The sequence below is a fragment of the Lagenorhynchus albirostris genome, chromosome 11 (assembly GCF_949774975.1).
Source record: "Lagenorhynchus albirostris chromosome 11, mLagAlb1.1, whole genome shotgun sequence".
Lineage (NCBI taxonomy): Eukaryota > Metazoa > Chordata > Mammalia > Artiodactyla > Delphinidae > Lagenorhynchus > Lagenorhynchus albirostris.
Genome location: NC_083105.1, coordinates 58,885,933 through 58,907,152, shown reverse-complemented (window position 1 = coordinate 58,907,152; position 21,220 = coordinate 58,885,933). Strand labels below are relative to the sequence as shown.

General features: G+C 49.7%; 1 protein-coding gene and 1 long non-coding RNA gene across 10 annotated transcripts in view; one reads left to right on the top strand and one right to left on the bottom strand.

The window, feature by feature from the left end:
* Positions 1-15,561, top strand: part of ZC3H10 (zinc finger CCCH-type containing 10) — a 23,497-nt gene extending 7,936 nt beyond the window's left edge. The window contains exons 3-33 of one of the 2 annotated variants that reach the window (XM_060165894.1): positions 1,258-1,651; positions 3,454-3,495; positions 3,666-3,800; positions 3,905-3,978; positions 4,095-4,167; positions 4,324-4,413; positions 4,585-4,640; positions 5,064-5,187; positions 5,276-5,452; positions 5,569-5,651; positions 5,927-5,975; positions 6,104-6,190; positions 6,293-6,385; positions 7,342-7,413; positions 7,594-7,680; positions 9,009-9,158; positions 9,485-9,640; positions 9,770-9,946; positions 10,102-10,184; positions 10,294-10,342; positions 10,450-10,539; positions 10,683-10,778; positions 11,052-11,123; positions 11,216-11,302; positions 13,263-13,403; positions 13,513-13,655; positions 13,762-13,860; positions 13,944-14,075; positions 14,153-14,258; positions 14,497-14,546; positions 14,742-15,561. In XM_060165894.1, coding sequence (XP_060021877.1) covers positions 1,258-1,651; positions 3,454-3,495; positions 3,666-3,800; positions 3,905-3,978; positions 4,095-4,167; positions 4,324-4,413; positions 4,585-4,640; positions 5,064-5,187; positions 5,276-5,452; positions 5,569-5,651; positions 5,927-5,975; positions 6,104-6,190; positions 6,293-6,385; positions 7,342-7,413; positions 7,594-7,680; positions 9,009-9,158; positions 9,485-9,640; positions 9,770-9,946; positions 10,102-10,184; positions 10,294-10,342; positions 10,450-10,539; positions 10,683-10,778; positions 11,052-11,123; positions 11,216-11,302; positions 13,263-13,403; positions 13,513-13,655; positions 13,762-13,860; positions 13,944-14,075; positions 14,153-14,258; positions 14,497-14,546; positions 14,742-14,781 — 3,307 coding nt within the window. In that variant the 3' untranslated portion in view covers positions 14,782-15,561. The remainder of the gene's footprint in view (positions 1-1,257; positions 1,652-3,453; positions 3,496-3,665; positions 3,801-3,904; positions 3,979-4,094; positions 4,168-4,323; positions 4,414-4,584; positions 4,641-5,063; positions 5,188-5,275; positions 5,453-5,568; positions 5,652-5,926; positions 5,976-6,103; positions 6,191-6,292; positions 6,386-7,341; positions 7,414-7,593; positions 7,681-9,008; positions 9,159-9,484; positions 9,641-9,769; positions 9,947-10,101; positions 10,185-10,293; positions 10,343-10,449; positions 10,540-10,682; positions 10,779-11,051; positions 11,124-11,215; positions 11,303-13,262; positions 13,404-13,512; positions 13,656-13,761; positions 13,861-13,943; positions 14,076-14,152; positions 14,259-14,496; positions 14,547-14,741) is intronic. The other variant, XM_060165895.1, reaches the window with a different exon arrangement.
* Positions 6,928-21,220, bottom strand: LOC132529429 (uncharacterized). 8 transcript variants are annotated; one of them, XR_009543457.1, is made up of 4 exons: positions 21,131-21,175; positions 17,998-18,207; positions 7,568-8,205; positions 6,928-7,284 (listed from the first exon to the last, which is right to left on the bottom strand). It is a non-coding gene; the product is annotated as an uncharacterized LOC132529429 (long non-coding RNA). The 8 variants fall into 8 exon arrangements; XR_009543456.1 differs by lacking the exon at positions 21,131-21,175 and adding an exon at positions 20,790-21,113; XR_009543458.1 differs by lacking the exon at positions 21,131-21,175 and adding an exon at positions 20,790-21,113 and having other exon boundaries at positions 17,998-18,188.

Sequence of the window (21,220 nt, the reverse complement as noted above, 5' to 3'; positions counted from 1 at the left end):
AGGTAATCATGACCAATCTGTCCCTCCTGGGCTTCCAATCAGTCCAGTTTCTAAGTCCCTGGACAACAGTACACCTCTAAGTCCAGTTAACTAGTAACAAGAGTCATCATCAATATACCCTGCATTTTTTCCTTCCTAAACCTACACAGTGCGATGTAGAACTTAGTTCTACATCTGACTGTATTCTAAACCTTCCTTATAACCCAGGCAAATGAGAAACAGAATTGTCTCATTACTCTTGATTTCCCATTTTAGTGTCCTAGCAGTTCCTCAGGGTCAGGAATTCTTGGAAAATGTAATCATTTCTGCGGCAGCTGAGACCCCACCCCCCTTGGAGCCAATTTAGTTTTAATTTGCTCTTTAAAATAGAGATGACTAATTCTTGGACATAGAATGAACTAACTTGGAGATTTCTAAAGAGAAATAAAGCCTCACTTCCTATTCACTCCGCTTTTTTCCCCCCTCCCTCTTGCCTGAAGGCTAGATTATCTCAATTCTGTAATTTTCGGGTTCTCCAGTTTTCTCTAGAGTCTGTCGTTACACTGCATAGACAAAATAGAGGACTGGGAACAAGATAAACAGGGTCGATCATCGAACACTTTCATTCCAAATAGGGTAATTTACTTTCCTTTTATAAGGACAACCAGCAAAAAAAAAAGTGGAAGGATAAGGAATGTGCTTAAAGTATGAAAACGTGGGAAAGGAGACAAATGAACATGTAGGAATCGCAGACCAAGTTCTGCCAAACCGTCTGAAGGGAGGGGAAGGAAATCCCGACGCTCCACAACCCCTCAACTTCGCAACTCCAGCTCTCTCTAAAACAGAGTAATTGCCGGTGCGGCTCTGCATGACGTCATACCATAGGCACTCCAATCCCACGTGGGGGAGCTCCTGGTCCCGCCTCTCCTCTTGAAATTGTACGCCGCTCCTCCCCCTCTTTCTGGCTAATCTCTTGCTGCTCTTTAGCCTTTTTTCTCCTTTTCCCGCCATCTCAGACCGCCCATCTTGGCACTCCGGTCCAATCAGGAAGGTACTGCCTCTCCCGAGCCCTTTCCTCTCCCCGAGGCAGGGGGCGGGGTTTCGGTCTTTTGACTCCACCTTCATCTATGCGGCACGGACCAACCCGAACCGTCAGAACGAATGGGCGTGGCTCTAAGTCCCCTCCCCCATTCTGGGGTTTATGGTTTGTAGGCGGGGAATCTGGTCTCAGAACTAGGCAACCTCTAGCTGGTCTCTGGGTCGGGCGGGTCCTCTCAGAGGTGGCAGCATGGACCGCTCTCCTGGAGACCGCTCCAGCCCAGTGGACCAGCCCTACGTTCCCTCCGACCCCCATGACCAGCCTCCCACTGCTCACGCAAAGCTGGACCAGAGTTCTGGGAACCAACCTGCCGGCCCAGGCGCCGCGGGTGAGGCCTTGGCGGTGCTGACTTCGTTCGGGCGGCGGTTGCTGGTGCTGGTGCCGGTGTACCTGGCCGGGGCAATAGGACTCAGCGTGGGTTTTGTGCTCTTCGGCCTCGCCCTCTACCTGGGCTGGCGCCGGGTCCGCGAGGAGAAAGAACGAAGCCTTCGAGTAGCGCGACAGCTGCTGGATGATGAGGAGAGGCTCACGACGAAAACTCTTTACATGAGCCATCGAGAACTACCTGCCTGGGTGAGCGACCACCCTCAATCCTCAGTGCAGCATAGTCCCCTTCTTGCCCCTTAGTTCTCGGGCTCTCCCTCCCTATCCTTAAAGTCAGCTCCGCATCTTGGGACGATGGGCCCCAGACTTTCCCCTTTGGCCCGCTAGCCTCTTACCTGCAGGGACGCGCCACTCTTTGGACCGACTATCCACTACCCGCCCCCTCTTCCACACGCCCGGATCCCGATTCTTCCACAGAATCAGGACTTCTTCTTCTACGCTTGGGCAAGAGCAATAACATTTGGGGAGCCCGTCTCAGCCGTGGCTCTTCCTCCAACCAAACCGCTCGAACGCCCCTCCTCGTTTCTGGTGCCACTCACACTGCTCCTGGGCGTCCCTGTTCCCGTTGCCGCTCAGTGGGTTCCCTCCTCTTTCCTGTCCTCCCCAAGACTTTTTTTTTTTAAAACCTATTTAAGGCCATAAGGTTCTTCTCCCTCTTCCCGCTCATATCCCGAGACCCTCCCCGGGAGCATTGCCCAGTCGAGCTCCCGCACCCGGATGGACCCTCCGGCCCTAGCCTTCCAGCCTCAGGCGGCCTGGCCGCAGCGCAGCGGAGGCGGCTGCTGGACAAAGGGCGGGGGGTACTGGGGGGAGGGTAGTGTGACTGCTGCAGTGCCCGCTGCCGCACTCCACCGCCCCTGGCCGGCCCCACCCTTTTCCGGGCTGCGGGCTGCGGGCTGCGGGCTGCGCCTGCTGGGTTGGGGCCAGGACCCTATTTCTACGCCCCCTCTCCTGTGGTAAGGGCCCCCGATGGCTTCTCAGGCCTTGCAGATGCCGAGCCCGTTACCCGGCCCTTCCCGGCCCCTCCCTTCCTGCTCCTCCCAGCAGAGGTGCCTGCCTGGGGGAATCAAAGTTGACACTAGGCAGGGCTTCCCTGGTGGCACAGTGGTTAGGGGTCCGCCTGCCGATGCAAGGGACACGGGTTCGTGCCCCGGTCCGGGAGGATCCCGCATGCCGCGGGGCGGCTGGGCTCGTGAGCCATGGCCGCTGAGCCTGCGCGTCCGGAGCCTGTGTTCCGCAACGGGAGGGGCCGCGGGGGTGAGAGGCCCGCGTACCGAAAAAGTTGACACTAGGCAAACACAGCTATGCTTCCCAGACCCTGGACTGGGGAGGAGAAAGGGGCAGAAATGGTCCCATGGGACTTGTAGCCCAGGCAGCAAGAGTCTCTGTTCTTCCTACTTCTCATCATGGAAACTAATTTTCCTCCTAAAGCAACTACCCCTCCTCCTCCCCCAGTACAAAGCACAGGTGTCCTTCCTTCCCATCAAGAGTAACACCGATTAAAAAGAAAGAAAACACCAGCCTGGGCCTGTATAGCTCTTCTGGCCCCTCCCTAACACAGGAGCCGCATCCTGCTTCACCTCTTGGTGTAGAAGCCCCAGTTCGAGGGGCAGAGGGAAGGCTGGTAAAAGGAACCAGGACTTCTCCAATCCCAGGATTTCCTCCTCAAACTCTGATTTGTCAGGACCTCCCCCTCCGGAAAGAATGTGCCCTTCTCTTCCCTCCTCCTCCTCTCTGCCCCAGCAGCTGTCATCGTTTCACACCCCTGAGCTATCTGCAAAGCAACTCTGTGTGGCTGACACTGTCAGCTCCCAGGGCCCCAAACCCCCTGGAGGAATGAATCCTCAGGACATCCCGGCCCCTCCCCCAACCCCTGGGTGTGAGGAGGCCCTGTCACACTTAGCTTTCCTTAGTGAGCATCCACCTGGCATCTTAGGAAACTACGGGCAGAGGACAGTGCTCCTCACTATCTCCACGTTCTCCACCTCCAGGTCAGCTTCCCAGATGTGGAAAAAGCTGAGTGGCTAAATAAGGTGAGGGTTGCTTGTCTTGGGTTTTGTTTTTCCTGAGGGGGAATGGGGTTCGCTCTCTTGTCAGACCCTGCCACGCTTCAAATCTAGCCTCCCCATGGGGAGGAGTCTGAAGGAACTTGCCTTTAGAGGGAAGGCAGTGCTCTCCTATGACAAGCTCCCTTTCCTCCCAGATTGTGGCCCAGGTCTGGCCCTTCCTGGGCCAGTATATGGAGAAGCTTTTGGCCGAAACTGTGGCCCCAGCTGTTCGAGGATCTAACCCCCACCTGCAAACATTTACATTTACACGAGTGGAACTGGGTGAAAAGGTACGTGTGTAGGAGGGAAAGTAACGACAGGGAAGAGATGGAGCAGGGGAGATGGGTGGCCCAAAGGGGCCTTTCCCTCCCCTCTCAAGCATTCATCTCTGCAGCCACTGCGCATCGTAGGAGTCAGGGTTCACCCTGCTCAGAGGAAAGAACAGATCCTGCTGGACTTGAACATCAGGTAATGCCACTCACCACTCTTCCCGATTCCCTTTCCTGGTCACTCTGACTACTTCACTCCCCTTACCCACTTCAGCCTAGTACTAACCCTCTGTTCTCTTCCTCACCAACTCCCAGCTACGTAGGTGATGTACAGATCGATGTGGAAGTGAAGAAATATTTCTGCAAAGCAGGAGTCAAGGGCATGCAGGTGGGGCAGTTGTCAGGGGCCTCCATAAGAAGCCTTTGCCCTAAGTTTCATTAGATATGGGGAAGTGGGAGGTTGGGAAAACCAAGGCTGGGGAGGTCTGGGAGGGAAAGAAGGCCATTTCTGAGGAAAGGCTTTGTTCGTCTCTTCCTGCCCCAGCTGCAGGGTGTCCTACGGGTGATTCTTGAACCACTCATTGGGAACCTTCCTATCGTGGGGGCTGTGTCGATGTTCTTTATCCGACGCCCGGTAAGGGAAAACGTTGAGGAGGGGTAGGGAAGCGGGGGAAGCAGAGAGGACTGGAAGCTATGGGGAATGGGGGAGGGAACTGACAAGTAGGCCGAGGGTCTGGCAACTGTTGGATGGGTGTGACCATGCCACCATATGCTCTGTCCCGATCCCCCTGCTCTTTGCTTCCAGACCCTAGATATCAACTGGACAGGGATGACCAACCTGCTGGATATCCCAGGACTCAGGTATGAAGGATTTATCGAGCACCTGCTAAGTGTTCCAGCCCTGGTTTGGGGGTTTAAGGGATACAGAGCAGTAAAAGATGCAGCTGATGCCCTCTAAGAGCCTTGACCGTAGTTGGGGAGATCAGACAAATACCCCTGAAAAGTTTCATACTGTGATTTTTCTTCTGTGGGGGGACTGTGCATTTTGGTAGAGAATGAAGTGGGCTACAGACTCCTCAGCCAGGGCAAAGGGCAAAAGAAGAGCTGCGATGGCAGTGAGGAGAGGACAGAGCAGTAGGTGGGAAATCAGGGTAGAAGAAAAGCAAAAAGGTATTTTCAAGAAAGGACTTCCCTCTAGCTTTAGGTCTCTCTTGGTTGTGGGAAACATAGTTGGCGGTGGGGAAATATTGACACACTCACCTCCTTTTCCAATCCCCCATTCAGCTCCCTCTCTGACACCATGATCATGGATTCCATCGCTGCCTTTCTTGTGTTGCCCAACCGATTATTGGTGCCCCTTGTGCCTGACCTTCAAGATGTGGCCCAGTTGCGTTCCCCTCTTCCCAGGGTATGGTCTCTCCCCTATTAGATAGATCATTCTCTCAGGAACCCTGTGGTGGGTCTTTAATTTCTCACAATATGATTCCTACCCTCAGGGCATTATTCGGATTCACCTGCTAGCCGCTCGAGGGCTGAGCTCCAAGGACAAATACGTAAAGGGCCTGATTGAGGGCAAGTCAGACCCCTACGCACTGGTGCGAGTGGGCACCCAGACATTCTGCAGTCGTGTCATTGATGAGGAACTCAACCCCCAGTGGGGAGAGACTTATGAGGTGGGAGAGCCAACAAGTGGGGCTATGTCAGATGGGGAGGCTCCAGGAGATTTGAGAGAATATGCTGATTGGATGATCTTCACACCTGCGGACCCTCATCCCTCTGTGTTCTTCAGGTTATGGTACACGAGGTCCCAGGACAGGAAATTGAGGTGGAAGTGTTTGACAAGGATCCAGACAAAGATGACTTTCTGGGCAGGTGAGACTCTGCCTATGTTAGGATTCTAAATCCCCAGGGCCACCAAGGTCTCAGAGGTAATTATAATCCTTTTCCAGGCCTGGGAATCATATTTTCATTTTCCTTCCCAGCCTTCCCACCCCTCATCCCCACCACACACACATGCATATATATTTCCGGAGGGTAAGAAGGGAGTCTGAGATGTGCCAGTTATTTCTGTGTGGATGAGAAGGGGGCCAGTGAATGACATGTCGCTAATTGTAACACTCCCCTCTTTTCCCTTTCACTGCCCCCAGAATGAAGCTGGATGTAGGGAAAGTATTGCAGGCTGGAGTAATGGATGAAGTAAGTTGAGAGAAGAGGAAGGTGGAGGGTGCTGTCCCCCATTGTGTAGACGGTGGTTGCTACATTGGTGGGGAAGAGATTGGGTGTATATGATCTCTACTATACCTCACTTCTACCTCTCCCTCCAGTGGTTCCCTCTACAAAGTGGGCAAGGCCAAGTTCACTTAAGGCTAGAATGGCTTTCACTTTTGCCGGATGCAGAAAAACTGGAGCAGGTAACTAACACTGAAAACAGGAAGCTAGCAGGGGAGAAATACATAGCTAGAAGTATGGGGGGCTGGAGGGATGAAGGTCTGACTACTACCACCCCACACCAGGTTCTACAGTGGAACCGAGGAGTCTCCTCCCACCCGGAGCCCCCATCAGCTGCCATCTTAGTTGTCTATCTGGATCGGGCCCAGGATCTTCCTGTGAGTGTGGCTTCTGAGGGCAGGTGAACAGGAAGCCATGGGTGCAGCATTCCCACACTCTCCCTTCCCCTGGCCTGCTCTGCTTCAGTAGCAACAACATGTAACACAAGGGTTCCAAAGAGGGGGTCCAGGAGTACGATTTTTTTTTTTTTTTTTTTTGGCCTGCGTTGGGTCTCGTTGCTGTGTGCGGCCTTTCTCTAGTTACAGCGAGCGGGGGCTACTCTTCATTGCAGTGTGCAGGCTTCTCATTGTCGTGGCTTCTCTTGTTGTGGAGCATGGGCTTTAGGCGCACGGGCTTCAGTAGTTGTGGCACGTGGGCTCTAGGGTGCAGGCTCAGTAGTTGTGGCGCATGGGCTTAGTTGCTCCGCAGCATGTGGGATCTTCCCGGACCAGGGCTTGAACCCGTGTCCCCTGCATTGGCAAGTGGATTCTTAACCACTGCGCCACCAGGGAAGTCCCGTGAGTTATATTTTTAAATTATCTATTTAATCGATGTTTTCTAACTATTTGTATAAAGTTGTTCATAATATTCTCTTATAATCTTTATTTTATTTATTTATTTTTGGCTGCATTGGGTCTTTGTTGCTGTGTGCAAGCTTTGTCTAGTTGCAGCGAGCAGGGGCTACTCTTCATTGCAGTGTGCGGGCTTCTCATTGTCGTGGCTTCTCTTGTTGCGGAGCACGGGCTCTAGGTGCACAGGCTCAGTAGTTGTGGCTCGCGGGCTCTAGAGCGCAAGCTCAGTAGTTGCAGTGCATGGGCTTAGTTGCTCTGCAGCATGTGGGATCTTCCCGCAACAGGGCTCGAACCCGTGTGCCCTGGATTGGCAGGTGGATTCTTAACCACTGTGCCACCAGGGAAGCACCAGGGGAAGGATTCTGATGACAGCTGTCCTTCCTTCACTGAAACAAAAACAAAAACAACCAAGATAGTGACTTCTGAATTCTACCCCCCCACAGCTGAAGAAGGGGAACAAGGAGCCCAACCCCATGGTACAGCTGTCAATTCAGGATGTGACCCAGGAGAGCAAGGTGAGGGCCAGGACAAGGATATCATTGTGCCAGGTGTCGTGTGTGTGTGGGGACAGGAGGAGGGAGGACTGTTCTTGGGATGAAGTGTTCCCTTTAGGATGCCTGTAAGAGGAAGGGTTTTCTGGAGAAACAGGACTGGGACTGTGGCATGTACCTTGATTACATCCTGCACATCTCCAGGCTGTCTATAACACCAACTGCCCGGTGTGGGAGGCGGCCTTCCGGTTCTTCCTGCAAGACCCTCGAAGCCAGGAGCTCGATGTGCAGGTGAGAGAATCACCTATCAGTCCCTCCTCGATACCCTATTCTGTCTTCTCAGATCTGCACCATTTCTTCTCTCCATCTTCTCCTTTGATCTCTATTTTCTCTTCTTGTTTTTTTTTTCGGCTGTGCCGTGTGGCTTTCGGGATATTAGTTCCCTGATCAGGGATGGAACCCAGGCCCTTGGCAGTGAGATCACGGAGTCCTAACCACTAGGCCACCAGGGAATTCCATGATCTCTATTTTCAGTCCACCTACCTAGACTCTCCACCTCTTCTACTCTCCACGGTTCCCCACCTGTCTCTCTAGAATCATTTTTATAACTGAGAATTGTGCACTTAAAATGAGTGATTTTTGTGGTATGTAAATTATGCCTCAAAAAAATTATTTTTTAAAAGAAGAGAAGGGGACTTCCCTGGTGGTCCAGTGGTTGAGACTGCGCTCCCACTGCAGGGGGCACAGGTTCAATCCCTGGTTGGGGAACTAAGATCCCATATGCTATGCGGCACAGCCAAAAACTAAACAAAAACCCTGTTAAAAGAAGAGAGGAACATATTGAGCACCAGCTAGACACCTAGCACTTTTTTTTTCTGGTTTATTTTTATTTGATTTTAACTTTTTTTTTAATTTTTAATTTGACATTGGAGTATAGGGTTAGCACAACATTGTGTTAGTTTCAGATGTACATCAAAGTGATTTAGTTATACGTATTCATATACCTATTTTTTTCAGATTCTATTCCTATATAGGTCATTACAGAGTACTGAGTAGAGTTCCCTGTGCTATATAGTAGGTCCTTATTGATTATCTGTTTTACATAGAGTAGTGTGCATATGCCAGTCCCAGCCTCCCAGACATCTAGCACTTTTAAGGTCATAGAAAAATCACAAAATACAGTATCTGCCCTCACGAAGCTTACTGGCTAGTTTCAGAGAGGAGACAAACATATATAACCATCTAAGAATGATTCAACATTAATCATTGGGAGTAAAATACCCATAGTATAGTGCTTAGGATGGCCAGAGAAAGGTACAGAGGCTGGAGTAACTAGAGAGTCTTTGTGAAGGAAGTAGGATTTTCAGAGGGTCTTAAAGTATCAGTAGGATTTAAATAGGCAGAGAAGAGCAGAATGAGAACTTTCCAGGTAATGAGACCAGAAAGGGCAAAGGAGGAAGGGACTGTAGAGTAGGCAGAGGACTGTAGAAGGATGGCCTGGAGTGGAGCAAAAGGTTTGATTGGCACAGAGAGAATGAGCTGCAGCTGTGTCATCATTTCCGCAGTCTACCTCCCTTTTCCCTAATCCCTCACTCCATCCCCTCCTCCTGTGCCTATAGGTGAAGGATGACTCCAGGGCCCTGACTTTAGGGGCGTTGACCCTGCCTCTGGCTCGCCTGCTGACTGCCCCTGAACTCACCCTGGACCAGTGGTTCCAGCTCAGCAGCTCTGGCCCAAACTCCCGGCTGTACATGAAACTGGTTATGAGGGTATGGAGGTAGAGGGGAAGGGCCTCGTGGATTCCTGGTGGTATTAAGAGTAAGGAAAGGGGATCCTCTACGATGAAATGAGCTAGTGTATCTGAAAGCATCTAGCAGACGCACAAAAAATGTTTGTTGATCTAACTGGGGGAAGACATGGTGTCTGAGTTGGGTGAGTGGGGAGTGAACCCCCCAGAGATAAGCACAGCCAAGGCAGGGACCTAGTTTCCCTGTCAGAGCCCCTGCTCTGCCCCGCCCCCCCCAGCCCCCACATACCTTGCCTGCTGGTGGCTAAATGCACTGCTTTGATTTGACAATCACACTACCCTTCCCAGCTCTTGTACTTGGATTCATCAGAAGTGCGCTTCCCTGCTGTGCCTAGTACTCCTGGAGCTTGGGACCTGGACGACGAGAGCCCCCAGACAGGCAGCAGTGTGGATGCCCCACCTCGACCCAGTCACACTACTCCTGACAGTAACTTTGGGACGGAGGTAAGTCTATATCTGGAAAGTACTGGAGTCTGTTTGCCCACCCTACGTGCGCAAAGCCTGTTTCAGGGTTGGGTCTGACAGTATTCTCTCTTTGACCGCCACCTGGTGCCCCATCTGTCCCTTTTACAGAATGTGCTTCGGATTCATGTATTAGAGGCCCAGGACCTGATTGCCAAAGACCGTTTCTTGGGGGGATTAGTGAAGGGGAAGTCAGACCCCTATGTCAAACTAAAGCTGGGAGGACGAAGCTTCCGGAGCCGTGTTGTTCGGGAAGATCTCAATCCCCGTTGGAACGAGGTCTTTGAGGTCAGAATTGAGGGCTAAGACTCTTCCCAGTCTTGCCCCATTCCTCCCCCAGCTCTGAGAGTGGTCTAAAAAACTTTTGGGGTTCAGTTGACTGGGGGAGGTGTCCAGTCATTCTGAGAAGAAAACGAAAGGATCCCACTATTTTCTCCCACTAGGTGATCGTCACATCAATTCCAGGCCAAGAGCTAGAGGTTGAAGTTTTTGACAAGGACCTGGACAAGGATGACTTTCTGGGCAGGTGAGGCGGTCGGGGGGCGTCCAGCGGGGAAGATGGGCTGGGCCTCTGTAGACCTTGGAGACAAAAGACTTGGCTCTTGACCATAGACCTTAATCTTTCTCCTCTACAGGTGTAAAGTGAGTCTCACCACAGTCCTAAACAATGGCTTCCTCGATGAGGTGAGCATGGAATTAGAATCAGCAGTCTGTCCTGATCTTGACGCATGGTTCATTCTCATAGTTCCTGTCCCCACGCCCCCAAGTCTTAACCCTGCCCACTTCCACAGTGGCTGACCCTGGAGGATGTCCCATCTGGCCGCCTACACTTGTGTCTGGAGCGTCTGACCCCCCGTCCCACTGCTGCTGAGTTAGAGGAGGTAAGGAAAGATGCTGGAGGAAGGAAGGGACCCAAGAGGGACCCAAGATGGGTCAAGGTAAACTCTTCTATGAGCTTTTAAGGCATATGCCAGGCCCCAGAGTGTCAGTTACCACTCCCCAGCTCCCATGTGTCCTTCCCCAGGTGCTGCAGGTGAACAGTTTAATCCAGACTCGGAAGAGTGCAGAACTGGCGGCGGCCCTGCTCTCCGTCTACCTGGAGCGGGCTGAGGACCTGCCGGTGAGATATGCTCCCCACGCCCCATAGCTCCCTGGCCCTTCTTCTACATCCCTCAGGTTTGGATGCTCCTAGTGTATTTGGAATAGTAAATTCCAAATTCCTCTCTCCCAGGGTGGTGCTGGGGTGGGAAGAATTTTCTGTTCGAGGCCAGGAGGGTGAGGGCTGTCAAGTGGAGACATGGGGACATGGGCCACTGGCTGTGGATGTAATTTGTGAGGGGAGGGGGGAATCTGCCTAACTGGTCCAAATTTAAGAATAACATTCTCTTTCCAGCTCCGAAAAGGTACCAAGCCTCCCAGCCCTTATGCTACTATTGCCGTGGGAGATACTTCTCATAAAACTAAGGTATTAGGAAATGCTGCAGGACTAAGAATGGGAGGGATGAGAGGCGTAGAGGAGAAAATGTCAACACTGATCATACCCCTCATCTCCACCAGACTGTTTCCCAAACGTCAGCCCCTGTCTGGGATGAGAGTGCCTCCTTTCTCATCAGGAAACCAAACTCTGAGAGCCTGGAGTTGCAGGTACCGTAAATTCATTCTACAAACATTTTGCAGATTGCTGTCACAGGCCAGGCACTGAACCAGGCACAGGGCATTCAGAGATAAAAGATGTTCTTATCTTTTTGGAGCTCACACTCTTCTTTTAGGAGAAAAATAACCAGAGAATACTTCCTGACTGATAACTGCTGAGGTAAAGGCAGTGTAGGGGAAAAAGGAGGGGTTCTAACTCAGACAAGGGAAAAGGTGAGGTAAGAAAGATAGTAAGAAAGGCGTCCTTAGCTTAAGGGTAAATAGGCCCTGACCAAGAAAAGAAGGACAGGAAAACTCTTAAGGCTGAGAAGGGAATGGAGGAGAAAGGCGGCAAATTATACATTATAGAGGCAGGAAAGAGCAAGATCACAAAAAAATTATGCTAAGAATTTGGATTTTATCCTAAAGGCATAGGGAAACATTTGAAGGAATGAGAGGTGGCATTCAGATTTGCATCTTAGGAAGATGGTGTCGACATCAGGGTAAAAAAATGAACTGAAGGAAGGAAGCACTGGAGGCAGGTAGGTCACTTAAGAGACTGTTAGAGTAATTGAAGCGAGAACTGACAAAGGCCAGATAGTGTTTGGTGGTTATTTTGACATGGAGGGGGAAGAGGAACAAAGAACACCTAGGTGTTAACTCCTGGGGTTTTAGTGTGGATGGACAGATAAAGGTGCCATTGCCAACACGGGGAATGCACCGAGCAGGAGTTTTTGAAATTGAGATGTCTGAGGGCTGTCCAAGGGGAGACAGCCATCTGGAAGGTAGATCTGTGGCCCACTGTGGTGTTCCTCCCTCTCCCTCTTGTTTGAGCATCATGAGCAAGCAACAGGTAGCAGCTGCAGTCACAAGCGTGAGTGAGATCTCTCAGGGCGTGTGTAGAGTGAAAAGAAGACAAAGGTTGGACATGCTGGGCGCTGCAACAGAAGGGCAGATGGAGGAAGAAGAGCACTGAAGTGTGGCCAGGGTGGTGGGACGCTCCCCAGGAGAGAGTGGGTTCCAGAAGCCAAAAGAAGAGTGTTTCAAAAGACAGGAAGTGGTCAAATGTTACTGAGAGGTAAAATTAGGTGACTGAAAACTATTCACTGACTTTTAAAACTAGGAGGTCACTGATGACTGGAGCAACTTCAGTGGCTGGAATGGAGTAGAAGCTAGATTTCAGTGGGTCGAAGGGTGACCAAAAAGTGAAGAGGTATGGGAGGTGGGGAGAGGATGGGGGAAGGTAATATAGGAGTGCTGACTTTCTCTATATGGAGTAAGTCAAATACCTTCCAAATTTGATAGAACAGTAAGTAGAGAATTACATGAATAGAAACCAACAGAATGTCAAATAATGTGACTATTAACAACACTGGCAGAGGTAGAGAAGAGATGTAAATAAGCTCAATTTGTCATCTTGAATAGCAGGGAATCAGTAGATATTAAAGTTGGCAAATTCTGAAATAGAGGTATAAACATATTAGTTAGAATTACGCCAGAACAAAGAAAATAGGAAGGGCTCATTACATTTGGAGTATGGACATGAGGACAGGATGGGCAGGAAACAATTTTATTCTATTTTTACTATTCTTTTTTCTACCCTATGCAGGTATTACTGGGATAATTTGTGAAAGCTTAGGAAGTAAAGATAGTACAGTCTACTCTGGTTAAAAAAGAAAGGGAAGCAGGGAAGTGGGACCAGCAGCAACTATTACCACAGCTCCCCTGCCCTTCACGAAGGGGAGTCTCTCCAAAACCACTCAAGTGTCCAAGCATTTGGACCTGGAATGCCAGGATTAAATCACTTCTCTCTCTCTCTTTTTTGCCTCTGGCCTCGCTCTGCGGCTTGCAGGTTCCCCTACGAGGGATCAAACCCGGGCCCTGGCGGTGAAAGCGCCAAGTCCTAACCACTGGATCGCCAGGGACCTACCCAAATCACTTCTCTCTTGACGGCAGTCCTGTTGCTCCACAGGTTCAGGGTGAGGGGACTGGCGCATTGGGCTCGTTATCCCTGCCCCTCTCTGAGCTCCTCGTGGCTGACCGGCTCTGCTTGGACCACTGGTTTATGCTCAGCAATGGTCCAGGGCAGGTGCTACTGAGAGCACAGCTCAGGGTGAGTGCCAGGAGACAGTGGGCAAGGGGAGGGAGGGCGGGAGCAGAGGGCCGTGTCCTTCTAGCCCGGGAGCGGAAGGACTCTGCGTGCTGCTTTCTTGTTTACCTAGATCCTGGTGTCCCAGCACTCAGGGGTGGAAGCTTACAGCCACAGCTCCTCATCTCTAAGCGAAGAACCGGAGCTCTGGGGAGGACTCCCTCACATCACTTCCTCAGCCCCAGAGCTCCGGCAGCGCCTAACACACAGTGACAGGTAAAGCGCTGGGTCGGAAAGATGGGACTCAGTCAAGGATACAAAGGATAAGCTACAGACTCCCGAGGCACTACCTCCTCCCAACGCTATCTCCATCTCTCCACAGTCCCCTTGAGGCTCCAGCCGGGCCTCTAGGCCAGGTGAAACTCACTGTTTGGTACTACAGTGAAGAACGAAAGCTGATCAGCATCGTTCACAGCTGCCGGTGAGACTCCATCCCTCACATCCTCCAGGTTCTCCCCGTCCCTCCCCTCAGGTTGCCTCATCACCTCCTTCCTCCTGTCACAGGGCCCTTCGACAAAATGGACGGGATCCCCCCGACCCCTACGTGTCACTGTTGCTACTGCCAGACAAGAACCGGGGTACCAAGAGGAAGAGCTCACAGAAGAAGAGGACCCTAAATCCTGAATTCGATGAACGGTCAGTCAGTGAGCATTCAAGTGAAGAGATGGCAGGCTCGGGAAGGGCGCCTTCCCCTAACCCCAGTCCCTCCTCAGGTTTGAGTGGGAATTGCCCCTGGATGAGGCCCTTCGGCGAAAGCTGGATGTCTCTGTGAAGTCTAGTTCCTCCTTCATGTCAAGAGAGCGTGAGCTGCTGGGGAAGGTAAGAAGAGGGCAAAGGTGGACCAGGCAAAGGTGAGAGTTAGAAGTTGCTGGTGGAAAAGCTTGTAGTCCCTATTAGGGAGTAAGCACCCTGGTGACATTACTTTACAGATGTACTTTATAGTACTTTACTACCCAATTACCTCTGCACTGGTTTGGGACCAGAAGTGTGTCAAGGTAGGATGTGGTCTTTGGAAACATCAAAAGTAACATCTCACCCCTACTATCCCCCAACACAGGTGCAGTTGGACCTCACTGAGATAGACCTTTCCCAGGGTGCAGCCCAGTGGTGAGTGTCTGATGAGCTGGGGATGGGCTTGGATGCTTAAGTAGGAAAAATCCCAATCATAGGAGGGAAAAAGGATGTAACCCAAGCTGAGAACCACTGATCCTCGGAAGTATAAGAGCCCTCAGATCTTGTCTCATTTGTAAGAGGACACAGAAGTCATCTTTCTACCTGAGCCCTCTCTGCTTGTTCCCACAGGTATGACCTCATGGATGACAAGGACAAGGGCAGCTCCTAGGAGCCGGAGATTACCAGCCTGACTGCTCTGTCTCCTTGCCTCGCCTCTCGCTGCATCACCGCCTCCATGTGATGAGCCTAAAGGTTGGGGCCCGGGGGCAGAGCCTGCACCCCTCAGCCCTCTCACCTCCCAGGCCCATGCTAGGGCCTTTGCGTGACCAAAGAGGAGGACCGTATGTTACCCTTTACTGCACGGCCTTCATCCTTCTGGGCTCCTGGGGCAGGGATGTGAGCTGGCTATCTCCTGCTCTGCCTGCACATTCTCCTTTCCGCCCAGCTCCTCAGGGCCTTCTGTGTCTGTGCCTGGCCACTGGCAGTGGCATTAGCTCATGCCAAATACAGCTTTTTGAAAGACCTTTTTTCTCCTTCTTCCCAAACAGCAGTCAGGGAGGGTGGAAAGGCTAACCTCTCCAGCTGAGAGCCTCTTGGACTACTGCATGCAGCAAATGTACGGCCACCCAAACCCCATGTCCAGTTCTATACCCACTTTCCTCAAGCCTGTCCTGAAAATTACACCTGCTGTGTTGACTAGGGCCAGCCAGTCTCTTGAATCACTCTGGGAACAGTAGATTCCATCAACGCCTTCAGGTAGCCAATACCAGTCTTGGTGTGGGGCCTCTAGCTGGTGCTGTACAGGGGGCTTTGGAGGACCCAGGACAGCAGAGCCAATTTTTTGTCCAGGTGCCTAGGCTGTTAACTCACTGACTAGAAATGAATCTCTTAGCTTTGTACCAACTCTGCCAATCCACTGTATCTTACATTAAACGTCATACTCAAATCATCTGTGGCTCTTTTCCTTAAGGGCAGAGAATCCAGCCTACCCATCAGGTGTTTATTCCAAGTGTCAAAAGCCTTTATTCAGTTCACAAATGATGTCTGTTTATATTTTTAACAACTGATTATCAGTTTATTAAAAAAGTTGATTTAAAACATCTGCCATGGTGACTTCAACCTCGACTCCTGGCTCAGTACTGATGGAAGTAATCTTATTAACAATCGCAGAAGGACTGTGCGTGTCACTGAGTCGCTGTGGATCCTCACCTGAAAAATGATCCCAAGTCCTAGAGCCTTCACCACAGGAATTTTCCTTGTAGTTATTCTCACAGTCTTGGTGGGCATCCGTCCTTTCCCCTTGAGAGTCTTTTCCTTTGTGCCTCTGATCACGTCAGCACATACCTTCTCCGAAGACATTACGCTGTAGCTGCTTAGAGTAATTCTAAGTCAGTGAATCTCCACCTCTGGTTCTGAGAGTCTCTCTTTAAGAGCCAGGCCATGGTGCAGCTTCCTGACCAACTTGTTCCTCCGTGAGAGCAAACAGTGGTGAGGTAGGCGCAGGTGGACTGGAGCTCCCTGCAGCTGAGACTGCTTCTTAGAGATTGAGTCAAGTTCATTAGTGGTCAGAACCTACTGTGGATGCAATCACCAAGATTGTTGGTAGCGTTCAGGGTGGTCAAGGGACCTGCGTGAATTAGCTGCTATTGAGTTTCTGGTGCGATTCATTCCCAGTCACAGTGATGAAGTCTGTTAACGATTATTATCCTCTGGGCTTTCCAGGGAAAGGATTCCTAAACCTGGTGAACTTGGAAGCTCTGTGCCACAGCACAGGGTCACAGAGTATCAGTGGCATGTTCAGCCACATCCAAAAGGGCTTAAGGCCCCACCCAATGGGCAGCTACATGAGAAATATTTTATACCCATTCAGAGCTGCTCACCCTGAGCTCAGCTCCTTTCGGGACCCTTCCTGGAATGCAAGCTAGAGAGACTGTGCCCTATCCCTTCTAATTACCACGTGAAGGGAGAGTGAGATGGAGGAAGAGTGAACTACTGAAAACTGAGTCACTGAAATAGGAACTTGGAGATTCCATAACTGCCTCAGGGGAGCTTTATCATCTTCTCTGGAATTTAAGATGCTGTCCACTGGGAGGAGAGGAAAGGCTCAAGGGAAAGAACTAAACTCAGCTTCCAAGGAGTTGTCAAAATCCACCTTATTAGCAAAAGCTGAATTTAAACTCTATGCCATTGGGACTTCCCTGTTGGCACAGTGGTTAAGAATCCACCTGCCAATGCAGGGGACACGGGCTCAATCCCTGGTCCAGGTAGATCCCACATGCTGCAGAGCAAGTAAGCCAGTGCGCCACAACTACTGAGCCTGCGCTCTAGAGCCCGTGAGCCACAACCACTGAAGCCCATGTGCCCAGAGCCCGTGCTCCATGACAAGAGAAGCCACTACAATGAGAAGCGCCTGCACCACAACAAAGAGTAGCCCCAGCTCGCCGCACCTATAGAAAGCCCCTGCGCAGCAACGAAGACCCAACACAGCCAAATATATATATAAAAATAAATAAAAGAAACTTTATTAAAAAAATAAAAATAAACTCTATGCCATCAACTAACTCAGCTCCTAATTTTTTTTCCCAATAACTCCTTGGTACTCACTGCTGGTTCTTCTGCCATCTCTACTTCCTCCCCATAAACTTAAGAGCCTTGGCTGTGAGCAAGAAGTCTCTGTTGCCCTTCCCCAGACCCAAAAACTGAAGGGGTGAAAACCCCCAAAACACAGGGCAGAGGAACTTATATTTCTAAGGTCTCTCGTTTTATTATTCAATACTGGGCATGTAGCCCAAGGCCTGCTGTTCTAGCTGGCTTCAGAGATCTTGCAATGTGTGATTTTAAGAAGCACTCTTTACCTAGTTCATCACTTCCAAGTAATTACAATTCCAGAAAACTAAAGGACATGGCACAAATTCTTCCATCCCAGAGGGGTCCCTACTCTTTCCCAACCTTTTCAAGTTCAGGATACATAAGAGAAGAAGTACTGATCTACGTATTAAATACAAGATGAGACACAATTCAATTCAGTACACTGTTGCTCTTACACAAAGATGAAGTAAACTAAGGGTCATTAATCACAGGAATTAAACAAATGCTAATTTGTTATTTCTCAAGCAGCTGGTCTTTGACACTGGCACCTCTTCCAGAGAAAGGCAGAGATGATGGCATATGGGTACACTGTCACTGAGGTTTACAAATACTGCCCTCTTGGAATGTGGCTTTATTGGCCCAAACAACATGCTGTAGTTAACTGGGTGTGGCAACACATTTGTCTACCCGCCATTTGCCCCTCTTCCCTACCTACAGAACCCCAGAGCATTCTTAGTGGCATGGCAGTGTGCCAGCCCCAAGGGATTAATCACAATCCTCTTTGCTGGATACTCACTTTCCCAGCCTCCACTGCAACTCCGAGTGGCTCTATGATCCAGCTCTGGTCAATAAGATGTAAGAGGAATACACCTGGGGATGGAGCGCCAACAGAAGAGAGCCCTCACTGCTCCCTTCCTTTCTGCTTGGGTCATTAGTGGGAAGATGTGGCGCCTGGAGCTGCAAAGCTTTCTTTAAGGCCTGAGGTCGCTAACACAAGGAAGAAAAGCTAACATGATAACAGAGATACATATTTTATAAATTAGAGTTATATTATAACCTGCTTTTTTCACTTAACACATAAGCATTTTTACACTTCATTAAATATTCCTTGAAAATATAATTTATAACGGTCACAATGTGTACAGTTCCTTAGAATGATTGCCCCATAGTTTAACTGATTCTCTATTGTCAGAAATGAAGGTAGTTCTGCTTTGCTATTCACTGTGGGAACACAAAAGTATACACATCTCAAATGATTTCCTTAGGATAAGTATAATTGGTGGGTCAACTTATGTACTTTAATGACTTTTTTTTTTTTTGGCCACGCCACGTGGCTTGTGGGATCTTAGTTCCCCAACCAGGGACTGAACCCAGGCCCTCAGCACTGAAAGTGCAGAGTCCTAACCACTGGACCACCAGGGAATTCCCTAACGACTTTTATTTTTTTTAATTTTTATTTTTTTTTATTTTTGGCTGCATTGGGTCTTTGTTGCTGCGCGCGGGCTTTCTCTAGTTGCGTCAAGCAGGGGCTACTCTTAGTTGCACTGGGCAGGCTTCTCATTGCAGTGGCTTCCCTTGTTGCGGAGCACAGGCTCTAGGTGTGTGGGCTTCAGCAGTTGTGGCATGTGGGCTCAGCAGTTGTGGCTCGTGGGCTCTAGACCGCAGGCTCAGTAGTTGTGGCACACAGAAGTCCCCTAACGATTTTTAGTACAGTCTTCCAAACTACATTCTAAGGAAATTATATGAATTCTCTACTCCCACCAGCATTACACAAAAATGTTTTCCTATATTCTCTTTTGGATATTACAATTTTAAAAATCTTTGCCAAATGATGGGCAAAATTTTGCCTACTTTTACAGATTTTTCCTGTCTCTTCCCTCACTATCAGATTACCAATTGTCATTTCTGGGTGAAATTAGTAAGCTTTCTCTCCAGTAGCAGTCCCCCTACCTGTCAATTTTCTAATCTTCGGCAGGAATTCAGAAAACATTTGTGGAGCATTGCACTAGAAAGGTACTACCGAAATGTAAAGGTAAGACTGCCCTAAAGAACTAAAAACCAATCTGACACACAACACAAAGGCAACAAAAGCAAAAATAAACAAGTGGGACTACATCAAACAAAAATTTCTGTATAGCAAAAGAAACAACCTACTGAATGGGAGAAAATATTTGCAAATCACTTATCTGATAAGAGACTAATATCCAAAATATATAAAGAACTCAAACAACTCAAAAGCAAAAAAACACAAATAACCTGTTTAAAAAAATGGACATAAGATCTGAATAGACATTTTTCCAAAGAAGACATACAGATGGCCAATAGGTACATGAAAAGGTGCTCAACATCACTAATCATCGGGGAAATGCAAATCAAAACCACAATGAGGTATCACCTCATACCTGTTAGAATGACTATTATCAAAAAGACAGGACTTCCCTGGTGGTGCAGTGGTTAAGAATCCGCCTGCCAATGCGGGGGACATGGGTTGGAGCCCTGGTCCGGGAAGATCCCACATGCCGCAGAGCAACTAAGCCTGTGCGCCACAACTACTGAACCTGCGTGCCACAACTACTGAAGCCCACGAGCCTAGAGCCCATGCTCCACAAGGAGAAGCCACCACAATTAGAAGCCCGCACACCGCCAGGAAGAGTAACCCCTGCTCGCTGCAACTAGAGAAAGCCCGCATGCAGTAACAAAGACCCAACGCAGCCAAAAAAAACAAAAACAAAAAACAAACAACGATGCCACAACTAAGAGGTGGTGCAGCCAAAATAAACAAATAAATATATTTTTTACAAAGCTAGAAGTCATGATGCCATAACTACTTCTACTTGGCAAACTGCCAAAAGGCAGCCATAAAGGAAAGGAGGAGTAAAAAGATCAGATAAAACACATCTTCGAAATCAACTTCTGTGTAAGTGATGAAAGACACTAAAAGGCATCTGTTATGCCCTCACCCAGTCTTGTAACCAACCATATTATACAACCCATTTCTGTTCTTCCAAGCTTTCCCCAACCAGCATACATCACTTCTGCACTGCCCATAAAGTTAACTTATGCCTCACCTTTCTGACCTCCCGAGGGTTTTCTACTCTGACCCACTGCCTGCAGGCCCATGCAAGCCCCAATGTCCAGCAAGGTATGCCGCCAGGGCATTTACTGATTCAGCAAGTGAAGTTGGGCCTGCCTGGGCTGGTTCCCTCCCGACACAGATGAGACCTTTGATGAACATCTGGGGGATGTACAACAGAGGGAATATCACCAATATTTATAATAACTATAAATGGAGTATAACCTTTAAAAATTGTGAATCACTGTTGTACACCTGAAACTTCTGTAATATTGTACAAGTATACCTCAATTAAAAAAAAAAACAGATCTAAAAAACAAACAATCTCCGGAAAAGAGATGTTCAATGCTGGGAAGAGATGTCTTAGTCACGGGCTGGAGAACCCAGTCCTCCACTCCAAGGAGACCTGTGAGGAACCGACAAGGTGGCTGGCGCATACGCGGCGCAGAATGGAGAAATCTCAACTTAGAGACTGGGGCAGGTGACCCGGCTCAATTCCAAAATTTAACACTTACTTCAACTACCAGTTCATATCAAAAACTGTTCCAAGTCACTGTTCCAAGTCACTGTTCCAAGTCACACGGCTACTCAACAGCTTCTGTTCTCTTTCTACCAAACCGCAAGAGGAAGCTAGAGACCGCACCACTCTGCCCCGGGCAGTAAACGCTTCCTACTATTTGACCTCCATCCGGCCGGCTGCCACTGCAGCCTTTCCCCACGTTCTGCGTTCTCACCAGTGGATTCAGGAAAATATCCCCGCCCACACTAAACGCGTAACGCAGGCCTGAGCAAGGGAGATATCCTGAGGGACCGCGCGCGGTTTTAGGGTCAGGGAAGAGGATTGCAAAGTGCTCACTGCCTTTCGGTTCCGGGACAAGAATCACTTCCCAACGACCGTGAGTCACCAACCGCCGCCGCGGGCCGGAAGTCACTGAGCCGGCGTCCG